The sequence below is a fragment of the Dysidea avara genome, chromosome 6 (genome assembly GCF_963678975.1).
Source record: "Dysidea avara chromosome 6, odDysAvar1.4, whole genome shotgun sequence".
Taxonomy (NCBI): domain Eukaryota; kingdom Metazoa; phylum Porifera; class Demospongiae; order Dictyoceratida; family Dysideidae; genus Dysidea; species Dysidea avara.
Genome location: NC_089277.1, coordinates 28850965 through 28873071, shown reverse-complemented (window position 1 = coordinate 28873071; position 22107 = coordinate 28850965). Strand labels below are relative to the sequence as shown.

The 22107-nt window shown below is 37.9% G+C and overlaps 2 protein-coding genes across 2 annotated transcripts in view; one reads left to right on the top strand and one right to left on the bottom strand.

Moving 5' to 3' along the window:
- LOC136257307 (cystatin-A-like) overlaps positions 1–22107 on the top strand; it is a 215893-nt gene that overhangs the window by 146199 nt on the left and 47587 nt on the right. The window lies entirely within an intron of this gene.
- LOC136257806 (alpha-aminoadipic semialdehyde synthase, mitochondrial-like) lies at positions 1775–20796 on the bottom strand. The gene is made up of 10 exons (XM_066051115.1): positions 20682–20796; positions 14837–14963; positions 14564–14783; positions 14375–14515; positions 14107–14277; positions 13958–14053; positions 13793–13896; positions 2224–2380; positions 2062–2170; positions 1775–2002 (listed from the first exon to the last, which is right to left on the bottom strand). The coding sequence occupies exons 3-10, from the start codon at positions 14720–14722 to the stop codon at positions 1887–1889; spliced, it is 1053 nt and encodes a 350-aa protein (XP_065907187.1). The 5' UTR covers positions 14723–14783; positions 14837–14963; positions 20682–20796; the 3' UTR covers positions 1775–1886.

The following is a 22107-nucleotide window of genomic DNA, read 5'->3' as shown; positions in this document are numbered from 1 at the left end:
GTGTACCCTCTAACTGCCCTTGATATACAGCAGTATACAAAGGTTTCTGTTATCTCAATAATTAGAAAATCAATCACAGTGGTGAGTCGTACAGGTATATACACCCTTGCACATCACTAATCTAGGTAACCAAACTTGTAACAGCAGGCTATTTGTCACTGCAAAGATTTGAAAGACATTCTAATCACAAATACTTATAGACCCTAAGGAGTGGTCTGGCTAAACATTACTATGGCTTCAGATTTCATGATGTTTTATTTTTACAGGGAAACTGAGGGCAGAAGTGTTGAGTGTTCTATTGCAAAGTGGAAGAACTCGACATGGAACAAATTTTTTACCTAGTAACTTACTTTTCAATAGCACTACTTTACTTTTCTGATTCCTTCACATTAGCATTCAAAACAATCTATAGAGCACATACATTTTTTGTCCTCTAAAAAGGTGGATGCAGTTTTCACGGTATGTATTAAAGTGCCACACCCTTGTGCACACAGGGTCTGTACTTTTATCGCTTTTCTGGAAACATTTCATAGATGGTTTGTCTATCTTAACATCGCAGCTTACACAAATTATTGTAATGTATTTTGAGGTAGTGAATGTAAAGTGAGGCAGGCTGCAAAAACTAGGGCATACTCAACAGTACCACCAGTGAATACAGAATGAGCATTAATAGCCATGAACCATAGCATAATTAACAAGCCTGACAATTGGCTGTTTCTTCTGCTTGGCCTCTGTACTGACTTGGAAAAAGAACTATAGCAGCTTTGTATGCAGCCCAGTTATTTGGCCACAGTGGAAGTATTAGTGGACTGTAACCTTACTACGGGGCTAGCTACCAGTATAATACATTCCTACTTACCATTTATAGTACTCTAGTTTCTTTGTTCAGTAGTTACCCCACTGAAACCTTGTATAATCGTTGGAAGGCATTTGATCACTTACGCTGATTTTCCTAACAAAAGAAACCATTTAACATCCTGCAACCTGTGCGAGTAATCATCAAGAGGGGATCATTATTCATTGTAGGTATATATGTGACTGGGCCTACGAAAACAGGGCATGTGGGCACAAATTACACCTTGTCACTCTACAGGTCATATCTCAGTACTGGAACAGAATATATACATTATGTAACTTGCATCGTAATGCCAATCAAATGCTTACTAAACACTGAAACTTTCATTACCATATCACAATGGTACAAAAAGTTATGAGTGATGAAAACATAGGCAAAAATCACGTGCCCGCATGCCTTATTTTCGCAGCACCAGTCACGTATGTATAGACTATAGGTATGAGCAGGTATAAGTCAGAGTGGCTATACAGAGTGCATGAGGCTGCCCTATTTAGCTGTTCCAGTAATTGCTGTTACAGTAATTGAAAGCTAGTTAGCTACCATGGCTGCTTGACGCAAGGCTTGTTATCTCAGTAGCTGGTCCGTGCATTGTACTAGGGAGTCAGAAACATGTTACTGAAATGTTGAAGAATGCAAAAAATCCCTGACCCAGTGGTGACTTGATTCCCCACAACACGTAAATCTGATCCATTTTTGTAGTGAATACCTTTTAAAATAACTTGTAAATATCACCTTTAGGTATTTTAATTGTGTATGACATGTGGAGTTAGTTTTGTAGTGAGAGGTTGTTGTAGTGTTTGTTAATATCAGTGTTCTAAGAGAAGCCATTCAGCCATATTACACTAGCCCATGCTATTTTTTACTGTGTCATTTGTAATGCATTACCCTCAACACTGGACGTTGGCAATTTAATGCATATGGATTCAAAGATTTGCAGATTAGTTTCAAAATACACACCAAGTAAAATAAATAAAACTAAAAAGAATTCTGCATAGCTAAACACTTCATTGCCACATAATACTATGTGCAACTACAAAGCTGTAGATAGAACAGCTGCAGGCTTAACGTAAGTCTTCAGTTCTTCTAGTATCGGCTCATAAATATCCTTAGTTACTGGAAGTACAATTCCTTTACGTGGGATCCTTCCTGTACACAAGTGGAGCATTATACAAAAAAATATATATCAACTAGTAAGATCATCATACCTTCTAGTATCATTTTAGCAGCAATACCAGTTGGAAAGCCAACAGTTTTGTCCATTGCAGTGAATCCACCAATATCACCATAGTCGACAAATGTAACCGTCTTTCTCTCCTATAGAGAAATTTTAGCTATATAGCTAAACTATATGAAAATTACTATCTTACTTTTGATTTATCAGGCCATTCAACATCAATGACGTTATAAATAATGGCCACATCCTGTTCTCCAGGTTTGTAAGATAATATTCCTGTCAAGTGTTTGGCAAGGCTCTGGCTAGGGCTACCCATTTGAGGCACTTTCTCAGTAGATAGCAGACCCATACTATAACAACAGTTCATTGCTATAGGTAAACTAATACAATGGTAATAGGGTCTCACCAACTATAATAATTATGGTTTTTAGTTTTTCTGTTATGTTATGCTGGGGTGCAGTGCTCAAGCATTTTGTTAATTGTGCTTAATATTTATCCCTTAGTTCCCACATTTACCAATAAACTTATCCCTTATAGGTAAACAAGTACATGAAAAAATTTGGAGTTTTCTACTAGAGTAGGGACCATAGGACATAGATAAAAAGTACTGAAACAAGTTGGAGTAGTCCATGATATTAAATCACTGTAAAACAATAAGAAGTGTTATATCCCTACTGTGCTCAAGATACCATAATGGAAATGCACAGTATAGGGATATAACATTTCTTATTGTTTTACAGTGATTTAATATCATGGAATACTCCAACTTGTTTCAGTACTTTTTATCGATGTGCTATTGTCCCTACTCTAGTCGAAAATTCCAAATTTTTTTGTGTACTTGTTTGTTAACTTTTTTTTGTACATAATTTTATTATGACTGGTAAGCCCACACCAGCTGTGGTACCGTGGCTCCCTCGGTACCTGTAAAGGTTTGTTCCCGTTTTTTATCATGTTGGTGTTGTTTGCCTTTCCTTTTCGACGTAGCGGTGTGCATCATTTGGAATCATCATTATTGTGATGGCTGGTGGAGCCATCAAGCGCAAGGAATTAGCAAGCTCTGTGTCACCGGAAGCCAATCGATCGAAGAAACATCAGGGAGGTGGCATATGTGGTGTTTGTAATGCTATAGTTAAGGATGAAGATGAGTGTAGCATACAGTGTCAGTGGTGCAGTTCATGGGAGCACAGTGAGTGTGCCAAAATAAGTATAGAAGAGTGTACTGTTCTTGCTAAGTCAAGCATAAGGCTAGTGTTCCTCTGTACCACTGGATAATAATGTGCTCCAAACTTAGATGAGGCCCTTGAGTATTTTGGTGACAAGGACAATCACCCACCCCAAAAATTGATGGATAGCTTACCTGAAAAGCAAAGTCAACTTGAAAATAAACTGTCAGTTGTTGAGTCTAAATTGCATGAAATTAAGGAAGAACTAACGCTTCAACTTTCCAAGTGTCGTGAAATGCTTAGAACTCCTGAAACTAATTCTGCCAAACCACCTGCTGGTCCTGCACTTATAGCAGACACGGTTTTTACTGCGATGAATGAAGAGAGAGATAGAGAGAAAATACAGCTCAATTTGATAATCCATAATCTTGCAGAATCGAATTCTGATCACGGGGAAACCCGAAAGAGTGAAGATATAAAGCACACCACTGACATTTTCAACTACTTGCGTGCAAAGGCCACTGTAACCAAGGCTATTAGGCTTGGAAAGAAATCTGAAAAACCTAGGTTACTCAAAGTTGCTGTCAACACTGTTGAATCAAAAGCATTTATTCTCCGCAACTGTACAAGTTTACGAAAAGCCGATCCTTCTAGCTTCTGTCATAAAATTTACATAACACCTGACCTAACCGCTGCAGAAAGAGAGGCAAACCACAAATTACGCATGAAACTCAAAGAAATGAATAAGGATGGGAAGTTATACAAAATAAAAAACGGGAAGATAGTGCAGAGGAAGGACTAGATCCCCCCTCATGCAGTGATAATAGTTTTAACCCTAAACCTTACCTGATAATTTACCACATAATGTTGCTTTTAAATTTCCTTGTCTACTAATTAATACTCAAAGTATTGTGAATAAAATGGATGAATTTACAAGTCTGGTGAACTCCCTTGGACCCAAGATAATAATAATAACTGAATCATGGTGTAATGAGTCTATTGGTGATGCTGAAATATGTTTACATGACTATGTTTTGTATAGATGTGACAGGTGTAACACCACTGGTGGTGGTGTTCTGTTGTATGTTCACAACTCATTACAGTCTGAATCATGTACCCCACTTAATGACTTAAATATATATGAAGCTGTATGGTGTACCATCCAATTGAGAAACAATGACCAGATGCTTGTGGGTGTTGTTTATCGCTCACCAAACTCTAATTTTGAAAACAGTTCTAAAATAATCAACCTCATTCCAAAGATTTCAGAGTATGTTGTAGGCACCGGCCGATTATGCCAGCATAATTTAAAGCATAATAGGTGACCAAAAGCATCAAGCATAATGCCAGCATAATAGGGACGATGTTTGAAAAATTAATTAAATGCGCAATACGCTCGCCTGAAAGAAAGCAAATATTCACTGCCAATAGTATTATTAGTGCATTTTATAATTAAAAACACGTAATATAACTTATTAAACCGTTTCTTTGTTGGTTATTCACATTTTGCAGAAATAAGATCGAGAAACTCTAATAGAGCAGTCACTTACTCTAATAGAGCAGTCGGGAAAGGCTGATATACTCTAATAAAACAGTCAGTTCTAGAGCATAATCTTGATTTTGAAAGCATAATTTTGAGCATAATAGGCTTAATTTTTTAGCAATGCTCAAAAGCATAATAGGTAAAATTTTGGGCATAATAGGCCGGTTCCTAGTATGTTGGATATTCCCATTGCTTGCTAATGGGAGATTTCAATTTCCCTAATATAAACTGGGCCACAATAACAACTCTCGAAGGTGACCAGTCACTAGCAGCCAGCTTTTTAAATGCATGTGAGGATGGATTTTTAACTCAGCACGTCACCAAACCAACTAGGCACAGACATGGCCAGAATTCTTCCTTAATTGATCTTGTATTTACATCAGACCCAGAAATGATAGAAGATAGCATTATCAACCACTTATCTCCCCTAGGTAGTAGTGACCACGAAGTTTTGTTGTGGAATGTTATCTGCTATCTTGATGCAACCAATGTCAATCCTGTAAGGAAGAAATGGAATTATCACCAGACTAATATACCAGCGATGAATGAGTTCCTTACTGACATCGACTGGGTAAATGTTCTATCTAGTGACAATGTTAATGATAATTGGCTTACTTTCAAGAACATCATATTGGATACCCAAAGTAAATTTGTTCCCCTTCAACCTACTAAATCAAACAATAAACTACCATGGCTCAAGAAGAGTATTCATAAAGAAATTAAGAAAAAAACAAGCAGCCTTTAAACAATACCTTAGCACCAAGTCACATAGTGACCTTCGCAGTTATCAGTTACAGAGAAACAAGACTAAACAAGTTATTCGCAAAGCCAAGATTGATCATGAATCATCTATTATATCTGAACTTAAATCTAATCCAAAAGGGCTGCATAAATATATTAGGCAAAAGCAAAAGGTAAAACATTCTATTGGTATGATTAAAAATCCTGATGGGTCAACAACTACAACAAATGAAGAATCTGCAGAAGCTCTAGCCTCCTTTTTTAAGTCAGTTTTTATTCATGAAGATCTCCAGGAACTCCCCAATGTTTCTAGGAGAGTCGATGAAGACATCCCTAATTTTGTCATTACTGAAGAACTGGTATATCATAAACTGTCAAAACTCAACAGCACCAAAGCCCAAGGTCCTGATGAGATACATCCATACATACTTGCTTCTTTTTGTGAACACTTATGTAAGTCCTTTTGTTCGATTTACAACCAGTCATTGCAGTCAGGACAACTTCCCGAGGATTGGAAACTGGCAAATGTAACTCCCGTTTTCAAAAATGGGCAAAGAAATGTACCTAACAACTATCGCCCAATCAGTCTAACTTCTCAAGCCTGTAAAGTATTAGAGTCAATCATTCGAGACCAAATGATTGATTTTTTATCTGGCAAAAACATTTTTTCCATCCAACAACATGGATTCACTTACCTGAAATCCTGTTTCACCAACCTACTTGAAACATTTGAAGATTGGACAACATCTATTGACTTAGGTTATAATGTTGATGTAGTATTTCTTGACTTTAAAAAAGCCTTTGACAGTGTTGCCCATCAAAGGTTGTTAATCAAATTAAGGGGTTATGGTATAGCAAATGATTGTTTAAATTGGATCAGTAGTTTTCTGTGCAGCCGACACCAAAGAGTTGTTGTGAATGGCAAGACATCTAAGTGGTACCCTGTTGACAGCGGTCTCAGTGCTTGGACCTCTACTGTTTATCTTATATGTTAATGATATCCCTGACTTAGTGGAATCTAAGATCAAAATGTTTGCTGACGATATAAAGATCTATAAGCAGATAACAAGTTTTGGTGATGCATTATCTCTTCAGAATGATCTGGACAAACTCTTTGATTGGGCAAAAGAATGGCTATTGCATTTCAATGTTGTTAAGTGTAAGCACTTAAAGTATGGAAATAATGCCTCTCCTTATGAATACTATATGAATGATGATGAAGGGACAAGTACTAAACTTGGTATAGCATCATCAGAAAAGGACCTGGGAGTGTGGATAACATTTAAGCCAAATTTCTCACTACAATGTGACAAAGCATCAGCTAAGCTCTGTGGCAAATAGCGAACTTCACTACAAATCCTTAGTTGGATGCTCATGCACCATAATTTGCCATGATAGCTATTCACTGCTCATTTTTACTGTCAAAGTTGGTTCACATTTATGATGTCAATTCATCAGGATGGATTTCATAAAGAATAAGATGTTGCCAGGCAAATGAATTAAATACAATACCCTGTTAAAAATGAAGTGCTATGGTAGCACCTCGCTTTTTTTTTACTAGAGCAGTCAAAATTTAGCACTTTTAGGTGCTACCATAGCATTTTTAGGTGCTATCATAGCACTTCATTTTTAACAGTGTATAGCTACCATCATTATTAAGTCAGTGGAACAAGCCATAGCATGAGAAGGACAGCAATGACAATACTATTGGATTGGACTTATAGAATAGTGCTCCACCAGCATGGATCCTTTCAGGGACTGTGCATGGGGACAGAACTCAAAATGAGAATTTTCCCAAGAAAAAGTTTGATTTAGTAGAATAATTAAGTAGCAAAACATATGAGGTGGAGCAGGTTAAAGAGCCTGGACAAACTTATATCAATGAAAGTCACATATGCTAGATCACCTAATCATTTAAAGTCTCTAGTTCTTGTTAGGTTAGGTAATCCAAAGGCTGCAGCACATGTTGCTGTCAGACCTTCAGTGCTGGCCACTGTAAAGTGCTAATAATAGTAATAATATGGAGTTTGAAGCATGCAACTACAAAAGGCAGACAGTGATGGGTGACTTTCTGGGAGCATATAATTCCCACCCAGTATGATTGACCTTTTTTTAAATTTGAAAGCCCTAAGACTATACTTTTTTACTTATTACAAATAAATTAACAAGGCTACTGCCTGTTAAGAGACAGAATATGAGACTGTTCTATTAGAGTGGCTGACTGCTCTATTAGAGTATCTCGATCTTTTGTAAAAAGTTTTGCAATTCCCTAACCTAGCTATAGCTAGTTCGTATAATATCTCATGTTTGGAAGGAAGGGAGACTACTTGCATGAGTGATGAGTCCTCTTCTGCATCAACAAACCATCTTTAGTGCAAAAATAACAGTTGCTTGCAGTATCTCCGGTCCCGGTTTTACCAAGAAATCTCCCGCTCCCGCTTCTCTCCCGGTTTTACCAATACCCGCTGATATAAGTATGTACAATTACGACAAGTTACTTAATTAGATACTTATGTACAATTACAATAATAAACTATAAAAATATATACAATTACGATAAGTTACTTAACTATATACATAGAAGGGGCTAATTTTTGCTTAAATTCTTCAACACAGTCAGTCTCAATAATCTCATCATCTAATCTATTCCATTCTGGTATAGTTCTTGGGAGGAAGGAATATTTATATACATCAATTCTTGGTTGGTAAGGTACTAGTTTAAAGTTGTGTGAGTGTTGGGTCCGTAATACAGTAGATTTAAATAGGAGATAACAGTTTGGTATAATTAATAAATCATGTATATAGCACTTTATATAGTAAAACTAGGTGGTCCTTACTATACAGTTACTATTATTTTCATACAGTTACTAACTGTATAGTAGGGACTTTTGTGGTCCCTACTATACAGTGACTATTGTACTGTATGAAAATAATTGTTTGGAGCATAGGAGATGGAAACAGGGAGGCAATCTCCCCCTCCCCAGTTTTACTGGACGGTGTCTGCAAGGAAGATTGAGATACTCTAATAGAGCAATCAGCAACTCTAATAAACTGAGTAGTAATAGTATTAAGAGAAGCAGTGTAGCAAATATGTATGTACTGAATAAGTGATTATATCAACACACACGATAGTGTGTCGTGCGGCTTAAGAAGGGGTTTACTCTTTTCACCACCTTTCATAACCCTTACGTAATATTAAGCTCAAAAGCATCCAGACTTCCTATTGTAGTTGTTGCTCTCTCTCTCTTCGACTTTAGGGCACGCATCTAGTAGTTGCCGCGAGTAGTCGACTTTAGGGGATGCGTCCAGTAGGGTTGCCGCGAGTAGTAGACTTTAGGGGAAGCGTCCAGTAGTTGCCACGAGTAGTAGACTTTAGGGGAAGCGTCTAGTAGTGTTAGCGTTAGGGTTAGGGTTAGAGTTCAGCTTTGGTTTCTTCTTCACCTTTAGGGTTAGGTTTTTCTTACTATATACAGCTTAGCTATTTCGTTAGTCACATTTATAAGATACAAAAGAAGGGAATCAAGGGAGCGAGCAGCGGTAGCATAATCGGTAGCACACTGGACCATCACACTGGGATCCTGCGTTCGATCCCCCTTCAATATTGCACTTTTTTTTCGCCTTTTTGGTTCACCGCTTTTTGTCTAAGTTCTGTAGGGTTATGAAATAGGGTGAAAAGAGTGATACCCGCTTAAGAAGCTAGCGCGCCGCACCGTGGGTATATCAAGACACATGATAGTGCCGTGCGGCCCAAGAAGCCGGCGCGCCACACCATGGGTATATTGACAGGAAGAAAGAAAACGTCATTTTCATACTTTCGTATCTCGGTTATCCCTTATCCGATTGGAACCAAATTTGTAATAGAATTGCCTGCCAGCAAGGGGAGCCTATACACCAAATTTGAAGGAAATCGCTCCAGCCATTTCCGAGATACGAGCTGCCAAAGTTTCGATTTTTTTCTTCGTGTTTTCACACACTTGCAAAAATTGCTATAAACGCAAACGCGTACTCCGATCGCCTTGAAATTTGGCACACAGAAAGGGAGTCCAAAGGCGAATCCTAGCATCAAATGTGGTGCAAATTCGATGAATGGTTCGGGAGTTATCATCTATTATTCGCATAAAACAAGATCGATTTGTTGTCACGCTTACAGGGTAAACCGCTTCATGGTATGAGTTGGAAATTGCTATGTAGATGGAGTAACAATCGTAGGAGTGCCTTTTGGTGGTTTGAAAGAAATCGAGGTAAAGACCATGGAGATATGACACAAAACCCAAACTGTGTCATAATCACGCGATCGATTTTTAGTAATATAAAAGTATTAGTTTTTACGCCTACTAGGCAAACTGCTTAGACCAATGAACTGAAAATCGGTGTATATAGCTGGAATAATCTTCATAGAAAGTCCTTGCAGTAGTACAGAAGAATCGGATTACAAACCACTGAGTTATGATTCGAAAGCCAACTCCGTGTGGCAAATGCGAGATCGAGATACTCTAATAGAACAGTCACCCTAATAGTAGGCATTCCAGCCCGATTTTTAAATTTTGGAAAAATGGACTTTTTATATGCTCAATAGATAGAGTATTGATTGCCGATCTCAGAAATATATAGTTTGTTGGGTTGGAATTAGCTACTTTGGCATGCACAGTGCTTAAAAACTGAAAAAAGGTACATTTTTTCTCCGGGGCTCCCCATACATTTTAAAGGGGAAAATGGCACAATTGATTCAGAAGCCATCTAGCAATCTGGACTATCTTGAAACTGCAGTTGCTTCTATCTGCAAGTTTGTACATGTAATGAGAGTAACTTCAGATTGTATCAGATCTCAGCTATCTTTGTATACTTTGTGGTGAGCAAATTTGTTTCACCTATTGCACACTTCTCAATACAATGGTGTATACCTATAGGCAAGAGGCTATGTCAAGTAAGTAAAAACATCAAGTTAACAACTTATAAAGGTAAACAACTAAAGTGGAGATGCCGCAATGATGCAAAAATACCTAAGGTGGAGTTGTGGTTTCAATTATGGTATTGTTATGCCGACTTTGAAGTGGTTTATACTTTTGAGCTGATGATACAGCCATCAGAAGATTGCTCTGGAGCTGAAAATCGCTAACCCGAGCGAAGTAACTACGCACTTTAAAGTAAGCACCAGTGACTACCTTCCACCCGACAGTACGTTTTTTTATTTTAAAGTTTTAAAGTATTCTACATACATTATAAGGCTTGAAAAGATTACAAAACAACACAAAACTTACTTATATGTAATGTGCACGATAAAACTAAGATTTTCATGATGATCAACGTGTGGACAAACCCCACAGTGATTTTCATCCTCATTGGAGCTTGGACGAGGGAGCAATCCCAAGTTAAATACGAGTTGTTATTTTGTGCCAGGGATCTATTGGGGAATATACGGAGATTTTTTTTATTAAAAAATCTCGGATACTGGAATGCCTACTAATAGAGCATTCAGCTAATTTGTTTACTCCATTATAGAATTCTATTACATTACAAGTTATTCTGTAGGGAGTTCAACTGCAAACAGTTAATCTTAAACACAGTTCAACAAGAAGCAAGTCACCCTATAGAGAGTTCAGCTACAAATAATATATTGTTGAAGTGATTCAGAACATTACAAGTCACACTGAAGAGAGTTCAGCTATAAACAAGTCATGCATCCTGTAGAGAGTTCAGCTACAAACAATTCACTCTGTAGAAGTTCTGCTACAAACAAGTCTTCATGCAGAGAATTTAACAACCAAACTCCTCCATGTAAAGACTTCAGCTTTACTAAAAGTTACTCTGTAGAGAGATCAGCTAGAAATAAGAGAGAGCTCAACTAGAAAATATCACCTTGTAGAGAGTTCAGCTACAAACAAATCATACTGTAGACAGATCAGATAATAGAAGCCACCCTGTAGAGGATTCAGCTGTGAAGTGATCACCCTAGAGAGAATTCAACCAGAAAAAATCACCCTGTAGCGAGTTCAGCTACAAAGAAACCATCCTGTAGAGAGATCAGCTAGAAACAAGTCATCTGTAGCTACATCAGCTACAAAGAAACCATCCTGTAGAGAGTTCAGCTACAAACAAATCACCCTGCAGAGAGTTCAGCTACAAAAATCACCCTGTAGAGTATACAGTTACAAACAAATCACCTTGTGGAACGTGCAACTAGACACAAATCACCCAGCAGAGAGATCAGCTACAAGAAGTTACATTATAGAGAGATCAACTAGAAGAAATCATCTTGCAGAGAGTTCAGCTACAAAGAAACCATCCTGTAGAGCAGCTACAAACAAATCACCCTGTAGAGAGTTCAGCTAAACCACATCACCCTGCATAGAGTTTGGCTACAAAGAAACCATCTTGTAGAGAGTTCAGCTGCAAACAAATCACCTTGTAGAGAATTCAGCTACAAACAAATCGCCCTGTAGAGAGATCAGCTAGAAGAAGTCACCTTGTAGAGAGTTCAGCTACAAAAAAACCACCCTGTAGAGAGTTCGGCTGCAAACAAATCACCTTGTAGAGAGTTCAGCTATAAACAAGTCACCCTGTAAAGAGATCAGCTACGTACAAAGAAACTATCCTGTAGAGAGTTCAGCCACAAACAAGTTACCCTATAGAGAGATCAGCTAGAAACAAATCATATTGTAGAGAGTTCAGCTACAAACAAATCACCCTGTAGAGACTTCAGCTATGAAAAGATCACTGTGTAGATAGTTCAGCTATAAGAAGTCACCTTGTAGAGAGTTCAGCTACAAAGAAACTACCATGTAGAGAGTTCAGCTGCAAACAAACCACCCTGTAGAGAATTCAGCTACAAATAAATCACCCTGTAGAAAGATCAGCTAGAAGAAGTTACCTTGTAGAGAGTTCAGCTATATACAAAGAAACCATCATGTAGAAAATTTGACTACAAACAAGTCACCCTGTAGAGAGATCAGCTAGAAGAATTTGCCTTGTAGAGAATTCAGCTACAAACAAACCATCAAGTAGAAAGTTCAGCTACAAACAAGTCACCCTGTAGAGATATCAGCTAGATACAATTAAGTTACCTTATAGTGATCAGCTACAAACAAATCACCCTGTAGAAATATGATTGTGTTGGAAACAATCACCATGTAGAGAGTTCAGCTAGAAACAAGTCACTCTGAAAAGAGTTCAGCTACAAACAATGGGAATTTCAGCTACAGTTCAGTTATGTATAAGAAGTCACCTTATTACGTACCTACAGTATGATTATCTTTCATTGTTAAATATACAAATATTTTTAATCAGACAAAAAACTGTACACAACATTTCTTCCTTTGTTCGACAATTCCTGCAGAAAAGAAAAAAAACAAGTTAGAAGGAAGCACCAAAGCCAGTTAATGGCCGGCTTCGTGGCTTGCAATACAAAAAGAAGTGATATCTAAACCAAAACAGCCAAGCTGTAAAAAAAAAGAGTGCGGCCCCCAAAAAGGCCAGGATGAAAAAAGATGTGAAATCCAAGGTGGCGGCCAAGAAATGGCTGTGATGGTAGGTTAATGGCAAAAATTTTAATTATGACAATTCAGGTGCCGAATCCTAGTGGAGGAGGCACCGCAAATTCACCCGAATTGTCGTAATTAAACTTGGATTTCACATCTTTTTTCATCCTGGCTTTTTTGGGGGCCGCACTCTTTTTTACAGCTTGGCTATTTTGGTTTAGATTTATATATTTGGTGGAAAGCAGCCATTGTTAGCAGGTGGGAACCTTTCTCTCTTCTTTTTATTTATTTTTATTTTTTCACTTCTGAAGTTGGCCCCTCCATTCTTTGGCCTGCTCCGCTGCCCCTGGTTTGGATCTTGCTTGTTTAACAAAAAACATCAACATACTCTAATATAATGGTATGCCACCTGATTATTCTATTAGGGTATATCAATCTTTTCCTGTGATATGTATTTGATTAATAGTCAAAATCTTTATGTGCAGAGTTAGCTGGTAATGAAACAAAAAGTGACAATTAGTTCAAGTTCAGAATTTTCTGCAAGTTTTTTTCTTTTTAAAATTCATTTATAAGTCAGGCATGGATTTCTGTGGGTAACAACACTTTATGATTATATGGCACAACACTGTTAAAAGTGGCTTGTTAAATTAACACTCTGAGTGGTAATAATTGGTACCCAAACTCATTAATTCCTGTAAATTTTTGTGGCACTGTACCAAAATAACCATCTTTGGTGTTAATGTAACAAGCCATTTGAACAGTGAACATTTTGCTAGAATTTTGCGCAATGCTTTAATTAAGGCATCTATTATAATATATTCATATCATGGTATAACTTACGCTTCTATCTCTTTTAAGCTATGGCTATCATAATCAATTCTTTTGAATACAACATCTTTTAATGTTGAGACACTTGTTTGCATCAAATCAGCTAAGAGATCTTGCTACAGATAATTAAGCAGTACGGATATTATGACATGTTTAAAAAATGTAGCTTGGTCATACCCAAGTAATTGGAGGAGATCCAGGCTGAAGCTTACGATGTTGCTCATCTGTGATTAAACCAATCTGTTGCAAACTACACATTGTAGCACTAAACCCCTAAACATAACCACTTTTACCAGCAAGTTTGTTTACATTCTACAAAAATACACCTTATATCGAATGCTTCCTCTTACAAGAGAGTGCACTTCTGGAATGTTGTAGAAATCAATGTATTTGATAGAAGGATTAACAATTCCTTCAAATTCAACTTCAGGAATTATATGACTCAAGTCAAGATGCTGTGGGTGATACATCACACGTCCCTCTGGTACAGTAATAACCTAAAAATACATACACAAGAACAGTAGCTATATTGCATTAAAATTTGATAGGTCATCAGAAGTAGTTTTAAAATACATTATGTGTAAACGACTGCACCTTTCCATCTTGCAACCATGAGGCTGAGCTAAGTGGCTGTAACATAACAGTTGGTGGACTCCAACTGAACTTGTACTTTAATGGAACATTGGCTGCTTCAGGTACTGGCAAACCAGCACTCCATGACATGTATGACAGCACCTAGAGTGACACGTAATGTTGTTTAATTGTCAACAGATGAACAATTACCTTTCCTCCTTTCTCATGCACGTCATCAATGCATTGCTTGGTCAACATATGATCAATACCTGGATCAAATCCAATCTCATTAAACACCATAATGCCAGCATCCTTAATCTGTTGTTGTAGTTTCATCATCTCTGGTGTCACATAACTCGATGTCAACATGTGCACTTTGTGGTGTAGACACGATTTGAAAACTGGCTGGTGATTGAAATCCTGCACCAAGCTGAGTACAATTGAAATTATTTTCACAGTATTTACCCAACAGTAACATCAAACCTGATCACAAGGTCACTACTGCTAATCAGCTTAGACAATCCAGGCTCATTATGTACAGATAATTCAACAGGTGTGGTCCTCTCATACAGTGAAGTTATTTCTTCTGCTTTATTCAGTCGTCTAGAGGCTGTAAATGTTGTCTATCTTCTCCAACAGTATACATAGTATATTAAACATTATAAATTAAAAAAATGAAGTAGGGATCTACATGATAAAAAGTAGTGAAACAACACTGTTAAAAATAGGGTGTAATCCAATCACCTTTAGAGGAGTTCTAACTGCTGTGTAAATTAAACTCCTTTGAAGGGAGTTGTAGTACTCCCCAGGGGTGCTCTAGGAGCAACTAAAAGGTGTTACAAAGGCGTTACAATACTCCCTAAGGGTGTTCTAGGAATAGCTATAAAGGCGTCACAGTATACTTTAAAGGTGTTCTAGTGCTCTCCATGGTTGCATTTTGTTGAAAAGAAATGTAGGTTTGCTATAACATTCCGGTAACCTTCATGTTGATTTCAATTTATACGCATTGATTAACAACAACAAACCACATTAGCAGTACACAATTATATTTTTGCAACACTTTTATACTTATCACATGGTTGTTTCCAAGTCACTCTTATAGAAGTTAACAAAATGTATTTATAACCTAATTTTTAATAGAAGCATCCGATTGTGGGTTTCAATATACCAAGGTGTAGGCAAACACCCTTACAGTGGCTTAGCTATTATGGGGAATAAAGTGACATTTGTGGTATTCAATAACACCCCTAGTGCTACAGTACTCCCTTAGGGTGTTGTAAATACCATGGGTGTACATGAACACCTTTACGATGGGTGCACCTGTAACACCTCATTTTAACAGTGAAGAGATGGACGATGGTAGCTATTACAGAATAGCTCGGAGGGAAATTTCTACTTTGGCATGGTATAGCAATTATTTTGTGTTCAATGCCAAAGTAGGGATTTCCCACGAGCTATGCTGTAATAGCTATCATCGTTCATCTCTTGTTTCACTATTTTTTATCACTTAGATCCTTGCTTCATTTTTAACTTTAATATATTTAGTTTGGTTAGTGCCATTTTTAATCCTTGTCTGATTAAAAATATTTGTATATTTAACAATGAAAGATAATCATACTGTAGGTACGTAATAAGGTGACTTCTTATACATAACTGAACTGTAGCTGAAATTCCCATTGTTTCTAGCTGAACTCTCTACATGGTGATTTGTTTCCAACACAATCATATTTCTTGGCTTAATCAAGTTGTATTGCTTGCATAATTCCATACCAACAGATTTTCCATGCACAGCAAGTATTAGTATACAAAGTATATAGCTAGCTCTGTGTACTTACAATATTATTTTCAGGTACATAATTATATATTATTTATAGTTGTTGTAACATGGGCATGAGTAATTTACCTGATATGTATGCCCAAAGCCTGAGGACGCAGCCTGAGGGCTGCAGGAATACGTATCAGGCAAATCATGAGTGCCCCTGTTACAACTAGTAATGCTTCCATTTAAGGCTGATAGCCTTGATACCAATACGAGTGTAACCACTGGATTGGTTTTTTATGCATGCCTGAAACATTCAATTATGGTTAGGTAGCAAGTAACGTTGTAGCTATGATTGTTATAATAAACAGACGAGTCCTATGGATATCACCAAAAAGTCAAGGAGGGCAAACTTTGGTGAAAATAGTCCATTCTCAATAAGCAACCAAGGTATGAAATTAAGTTTATGGCTTCGGTGGGGTGCCTGCTTTTAACTGTGAAACTATGTTTTTCAATGGCTACAATGTATTTTAGCCTCTTTCTGCACATGGTACTCAAGCATACTGGATTGTGTTGGAAGCTGTTAAAGCTTTAACACTGCTCTTTAAAGCAGTCCATGTTGGTAGTTCATACCATGAAACATGACAAAAATATGCAGCATTAGAAATAATTGCTAACATATGACATCATTTGTGCATGTAATCTAGAAGACAAAGGCTAGTCTAACAGTAAGGAACTCTACCAGAACAATAGCACAAAGAAAACATCAATTACAACAATTAAACTTAAGCCTTGATGGTTATATTAAGAGAAACACCACTATCAATGCTACCACATGTGAAAACTACATAGGTTTGCTTAGATAATGAAGCAATACAGCGCTTGCTATTGGCTTGTTGTTTAAAGACTAATCACAATGTATATTAAAGACTTAAAGGGGTTAAGCTTCATGAAATTCATGGTAAGCAATACAAAACCACAGCACCAGGCGTGGTTTTAGGGGGGTTTCTGAGATTTCCGGAAACCACTCAGAATTATATGATTATTCTAATTAAAGCACACCACGTACGAGTTGACTTTACTCCACGTGCCACATGGCAGAACTATTAGAAGAAGATGAGGAGCAGTTTGGCGAATACAGAAGCTCAAAAAGTCTGACTGAGGATAGATAAGTGATTTAGACAGTAACTACCCTTTGCATGGATATCCATGCGTGAGTCCCTAGGCCTAGTGAAGCAGCAATTACAATTATACAGTGTGGCTTTGTGAAAGAATGTTTTTTTAATAGCAAGGCTAGTGGCGTCATTAAATATAGCTAGATGCAGCTCATTATAAAGAATTGTGAGTTATCAAATACTGCTAGCTAATTGGAGTAGTGTGTTCAAATGCTCAACCTCAGCATTAGCAAGTACCAACTACGTAGTTGTGGCAGTGCTTAGTATTGTAAACAACCAAGGTGTTTACATTATTACGCTATAGGATATAGCTAGTACTAGCAGTTAATCTTGTGCATGTCTGTAGGTTCTGATGTTTGTGAGGGCAGTCAGGAGAATATAGAAGATGATGTTTGTGTTGTCATAGATTCAGATGACAGTTCTGATGAAGACGTAATTGAAGTATCTAATTGAAAACACGGGTGCAAACAAGGACTGCAGTGATTCTCAAGATTGTTCAAGCACTATTCTACTGCACCACCCTATAAACTCTAATGATTTTAGTTCATATGTTGGTCAAAGGTTATTAATAAGTGATCACGAGCGGCTGAATGCAATTACCAATCATTCTAAGCCAACTAAAGGTACTTGCTTTCCATCACACACAGAATATGGGAAAAGTCCTTTGTTTATGCTTGGCTTCATTGGGTTAGCACTAATGAACATTCATCGCCATATAGATATTGACAAAGTGATAACTATCTTTGCTATAAAACATCCCAGGCGCATGAAACTGGTTAATTAATAGGCACCAGCCTATCATGCTGGCATAATTTTGAGCATAATAGGTGCCTGAAAGCATCAAGCATAATAGGCAGAATAATTGTCATGCTGTAAGCAAAAATGTATGCCACAGAAACAGGTTGACTTACAATAACAGAACAGTTGACGCCACTCATATGGCATTAAGTAGTTATTTGACATGACTGTTATTATAGTTTACAATGTAGCCAATTCTTAATGCACAATGAGTACATTTCAGTTGTTCATAGGCCAAAGTTTATCATTATCCACTATATTAGAAAGGAACAAAACATTGGAACTGTAGCAAAAAGTTTGAGCATAACTATGAGCATAATTGGCAAAAAAATTTAGCGCTGCAGCATAGCATATTATATAATAGCAAGAGTAAATAATGGAAGAGAGAGTATCCAACTCCCATATACTGCATCAAAAATGAGCATGTCAAGTAGAGAAGCCATCCTGTAGTGCTGTCAAAGTAAGTGTTGAATGAAGTAATAAACACCTTCTAGCTCAGACTGTTTGACTTCAAATCATGCCTGGGCACTTCAAACAGACTGAGCTAGCATGTGTTTATTACTTTATTCAACACTTTCTTTGAAAGCACTACAGAATGGCTTCTCTACTTGACCTGCTCATTTTTAATGCAGTATATGGCAGTTGAATACTCTCTCTTCCATTATTTACTCTTGATAATAGGCAAAATTAAAAACATAATAGGCTGGTGCCTACTGGTTAATATTCTAGAAGATTAATAATTTTTACTTTTATATTGCTTTGTATAGCTACTGTACTTTACTACCTCTGTTGTACATGTATCTCTCACAAGAAAATAAGTTGTTTTATTCAGATTGAATAGAATTTTTTACACTTCGTGAGCATAGTGAAATACCTGAGAATGCATTCAGATTCAATCTCAACTATCATAATGTTTAAAAATTTCCTGGGGGGCATGCCCCCAGACCCCCCTAGAGGGCTTATGCTCCACATTTCACTGAGTGTACTTCACGCACTGTGTGGTGACTGCAGTATGCCACCCTTTTCAAAATCACCTGATTATCAGCGTGCAAATCATGCACTATAGTCAACTTTTTTTTTTGGAAACCACTCAGCTAAATCTCTAGAATTGCCTCTGCACAGCACCAATCCATTGTCACATCAGCTGGCTGAAGGAAACAGCCAATGGAAAAGGAGCTACCTAAATCACCATTAAATGTAAAAGAAGTTTATAAGTAGGTTGGTGTTGTGGAAAATTGTCTAGATGTTACACATTGGCACTGTGACACTGCAGAGCTCTGATCCTGTGACACTCTACTACTTAGCTATAGACCCAACAAAGAAAATTTGTGTGGCTTCCCTGGAACAATACTGGAAACAGGTGGGAAACCTGTGGGAGGTTAGAGTACTAATGAGTAGGTAAGTGGAATCCATAGCCACGTGAATTTCATTAACCACTGTATCCCATGTGACAGGTCACCCTGGTCAGGAGCTGACACCTTTCCAACACCATGCCGTTAAACACAGAAGACCACAGCAGTGGCAGCACAGTGCAAAAATGGCTACAACCTCTCACGTTTAAAGCTATATAGTTAAATTAGTATTAGAATCTATGTACCGTAGTTTTTGGATACTGGCACAGAATGCCAGTATTCTATCAGTGTAATTTTACATTAATATGGTTCATTTCATTGTGCAGCCTTTTGTCTGTCACTGCATTTTAGCTACACTGCAAAGTCTTTAGGCCCCTATTTGGTGATTATTAGTTTCTCATCCAGCCTTTCTAATTATTATGATGCGGGCGGGAGGGTGTTACCATTATGCCATTATTTTCACAATGATGTACAGACCTTGTCCAAATTGTTTTTCTTTCTTACTACAAACATTTCCTTCACTAGCTGATTCTACTTTTCTTGATCGCCAACTGTTTTTCGACAGACAACTGAAAGCGAAGTCGATAGAACACGATTGCAACTGGCACTGCAGCAATTTGCTAAGGAAAACAACAGTTCTCCTGGCGATATATAGCGTATTGTAGCGTTCACCAACAAAAAAGTATAAGAGTTTGGCATCACGTGTTCTTCTGAGCATGCACAAAGTAAATGGCTTACCATGCGGTAGCTTTAGAAGGATGCGGGCGGTGGATGAGAAACTAATAATCACCGAATAGGGGCCTTATTGAAACAAAAAAACTAAGTAGATTATACATAGTTAGTAACATAGCTACGTACCAACGGTGATGTCATAATCTCGACAACTTGACTAGTAGGACACTACGGGTCTTGCCATATAACCAGATCCCAAAACAAGTATCTTGTTCATCTTATACGCTTAATCGTGACAGAATTGTCTATAGAAGTCGTTCGACACAGTGACCTGTGATAGCTAGCTACCCTCAGAATGACGGAGGAAGTCTGGAAGTACTGTGAGCCTGGCAATGATCCAGTGGCGTAGCCAAACCCGGGCAAGCCAGGGCATTGCCCGGGCATCAGACTTCTTTGCCCCACCATCAGCTCCTAGAGTAATTATAAAGACGTGGGCTGGATAGCTCGAGATTTTGCTAAAGTTACTTAACTAGTCACTGTACTAAGTATAGCACAACTTATACAACACTCACCGTGCCATTTTCGCCGATGGTTTCCTTCTTTTTGGCTAAACAGAGATGGGGTTATCCAAGGGATTTTCCCTACGAGTAACTTGATTGTGCACAAATAGAGGAGGCAATAAATAGAAGCAAGATCACGTGATTACAAAAAACCGCGCTGCATTGTGGCAAGGAGTCAGTGAAGGACAAAGAATTGGTTTCACTATAGTGGGCTGGACGGTTTACATTTGGATTAAGTGATCACGGTAGCTATTGGTGTGGTCAAAACTCGGGAGGCAAAGCAGTCTAGAGGTATTTGTGAAATTAGCACCCATCTATCCGTGTGGATACTGCTCAGTTCAAACGGTATGGAGTACTTGTTCAGTCAGTAATTCTTTTCTTTTTGTTTCCACTTTTCTAGGCTAACAACTGTAGTAGCAGAGCATAGTCATCACGTGATAGAGCGCCTCGTGCTTTAATTCAAGAATCGTTGTAGTCTAGTATTAAGACACATGTAGCTAGATGTATGTAATATGTTAGAAGGCCAATAGCTAGCTAGGCGTTCGCTTCTATTAGATTAATATTAGTCATCTTGCATACAGTAGTGTAGGATGATACATAGTGCATTTTTTTAAATGTTATATTGATGTCCATATGAAAATGGGCATGTGTACGTGTGTTGCATGAGAAATGGCTTGCCCACCCATTGCCCAGGCATGGCGAAAAGTCTGGCTACGCCACTGCAATGATCACTGATCCACCTTCAACACTCACGCACCACGACGTTAGCTGTGTAGCTACTGCGTGACTATACATGCAGTTATTAGCTAATATAGAGAGTTTGCAAGGGGTGTGTCGACCTTACGCAATTATCACGTGAATATTGACGAAGCCATGTTTGAGTGGTCTAGAATCCAGACCACTCAGGCTTTTTGTGTCTTGCTTTTCGTGTCCCGTTTATTGTGTACAGTGATGGTGAAGAACTGTTGTGTAGTTGGCTGCCACAATGTATTCATAAAGGGGAAAATTTCATTCTATCGATTTCCTTCAGCCATAAAGTATCCTGTAAAGCGAAGTAAATGGATAGCGGCTGTAAAACGTGAAAACTGGGTTCCCAATCGTAATACTTGGATTTGCAGTGAGCACTTTGTGACAGGCCAGAAAAGCAATGATGCTTTGGCACCCAACTATATCCCTACAATATTTCCACAGGTTAAATCACCTGCAAAGCGAAAACTGGAGAATAGTGCTGCTGTATTTGAACGAAGACAGGCGACCAAACGCAAACGGCTCTATGTTGTGCAGCAACAAGCGTTGTCCAGTAGGGAAGAGAATGAAGGAGAAGCTGAAGATGGTAATGAAAGCGATGATGATGAAAGTAACACTGACCCTGATAATGCCTCAGACATTGCTGATGACCAAGTAGTTGCTGGTGAAATAGTAGATGACACTTCTGATG

Coding starts and splice junctions, on each gene's coding strand:
- LOC136257806 (XM_066051115.1), bottom strand. CDS start 14,722: ATGTTGACATCGAGTTATGTGACACCAGAGATGATGAAACTACAACAA. Junction 14,054..14,106: donor GAGGAAGCATTCGATATAAG/GTGTATTTTTGT, acceptor GGTTATGTTTAG/GGGTTTAGTGCTACAATGTG. Junction 13,897..13,957: donor GATCTCCTCCAATTACTTGG/GTATGACCAAGC, acceptor AATTATCTGTAG/CAAGATCTCTTAGCTGATTT.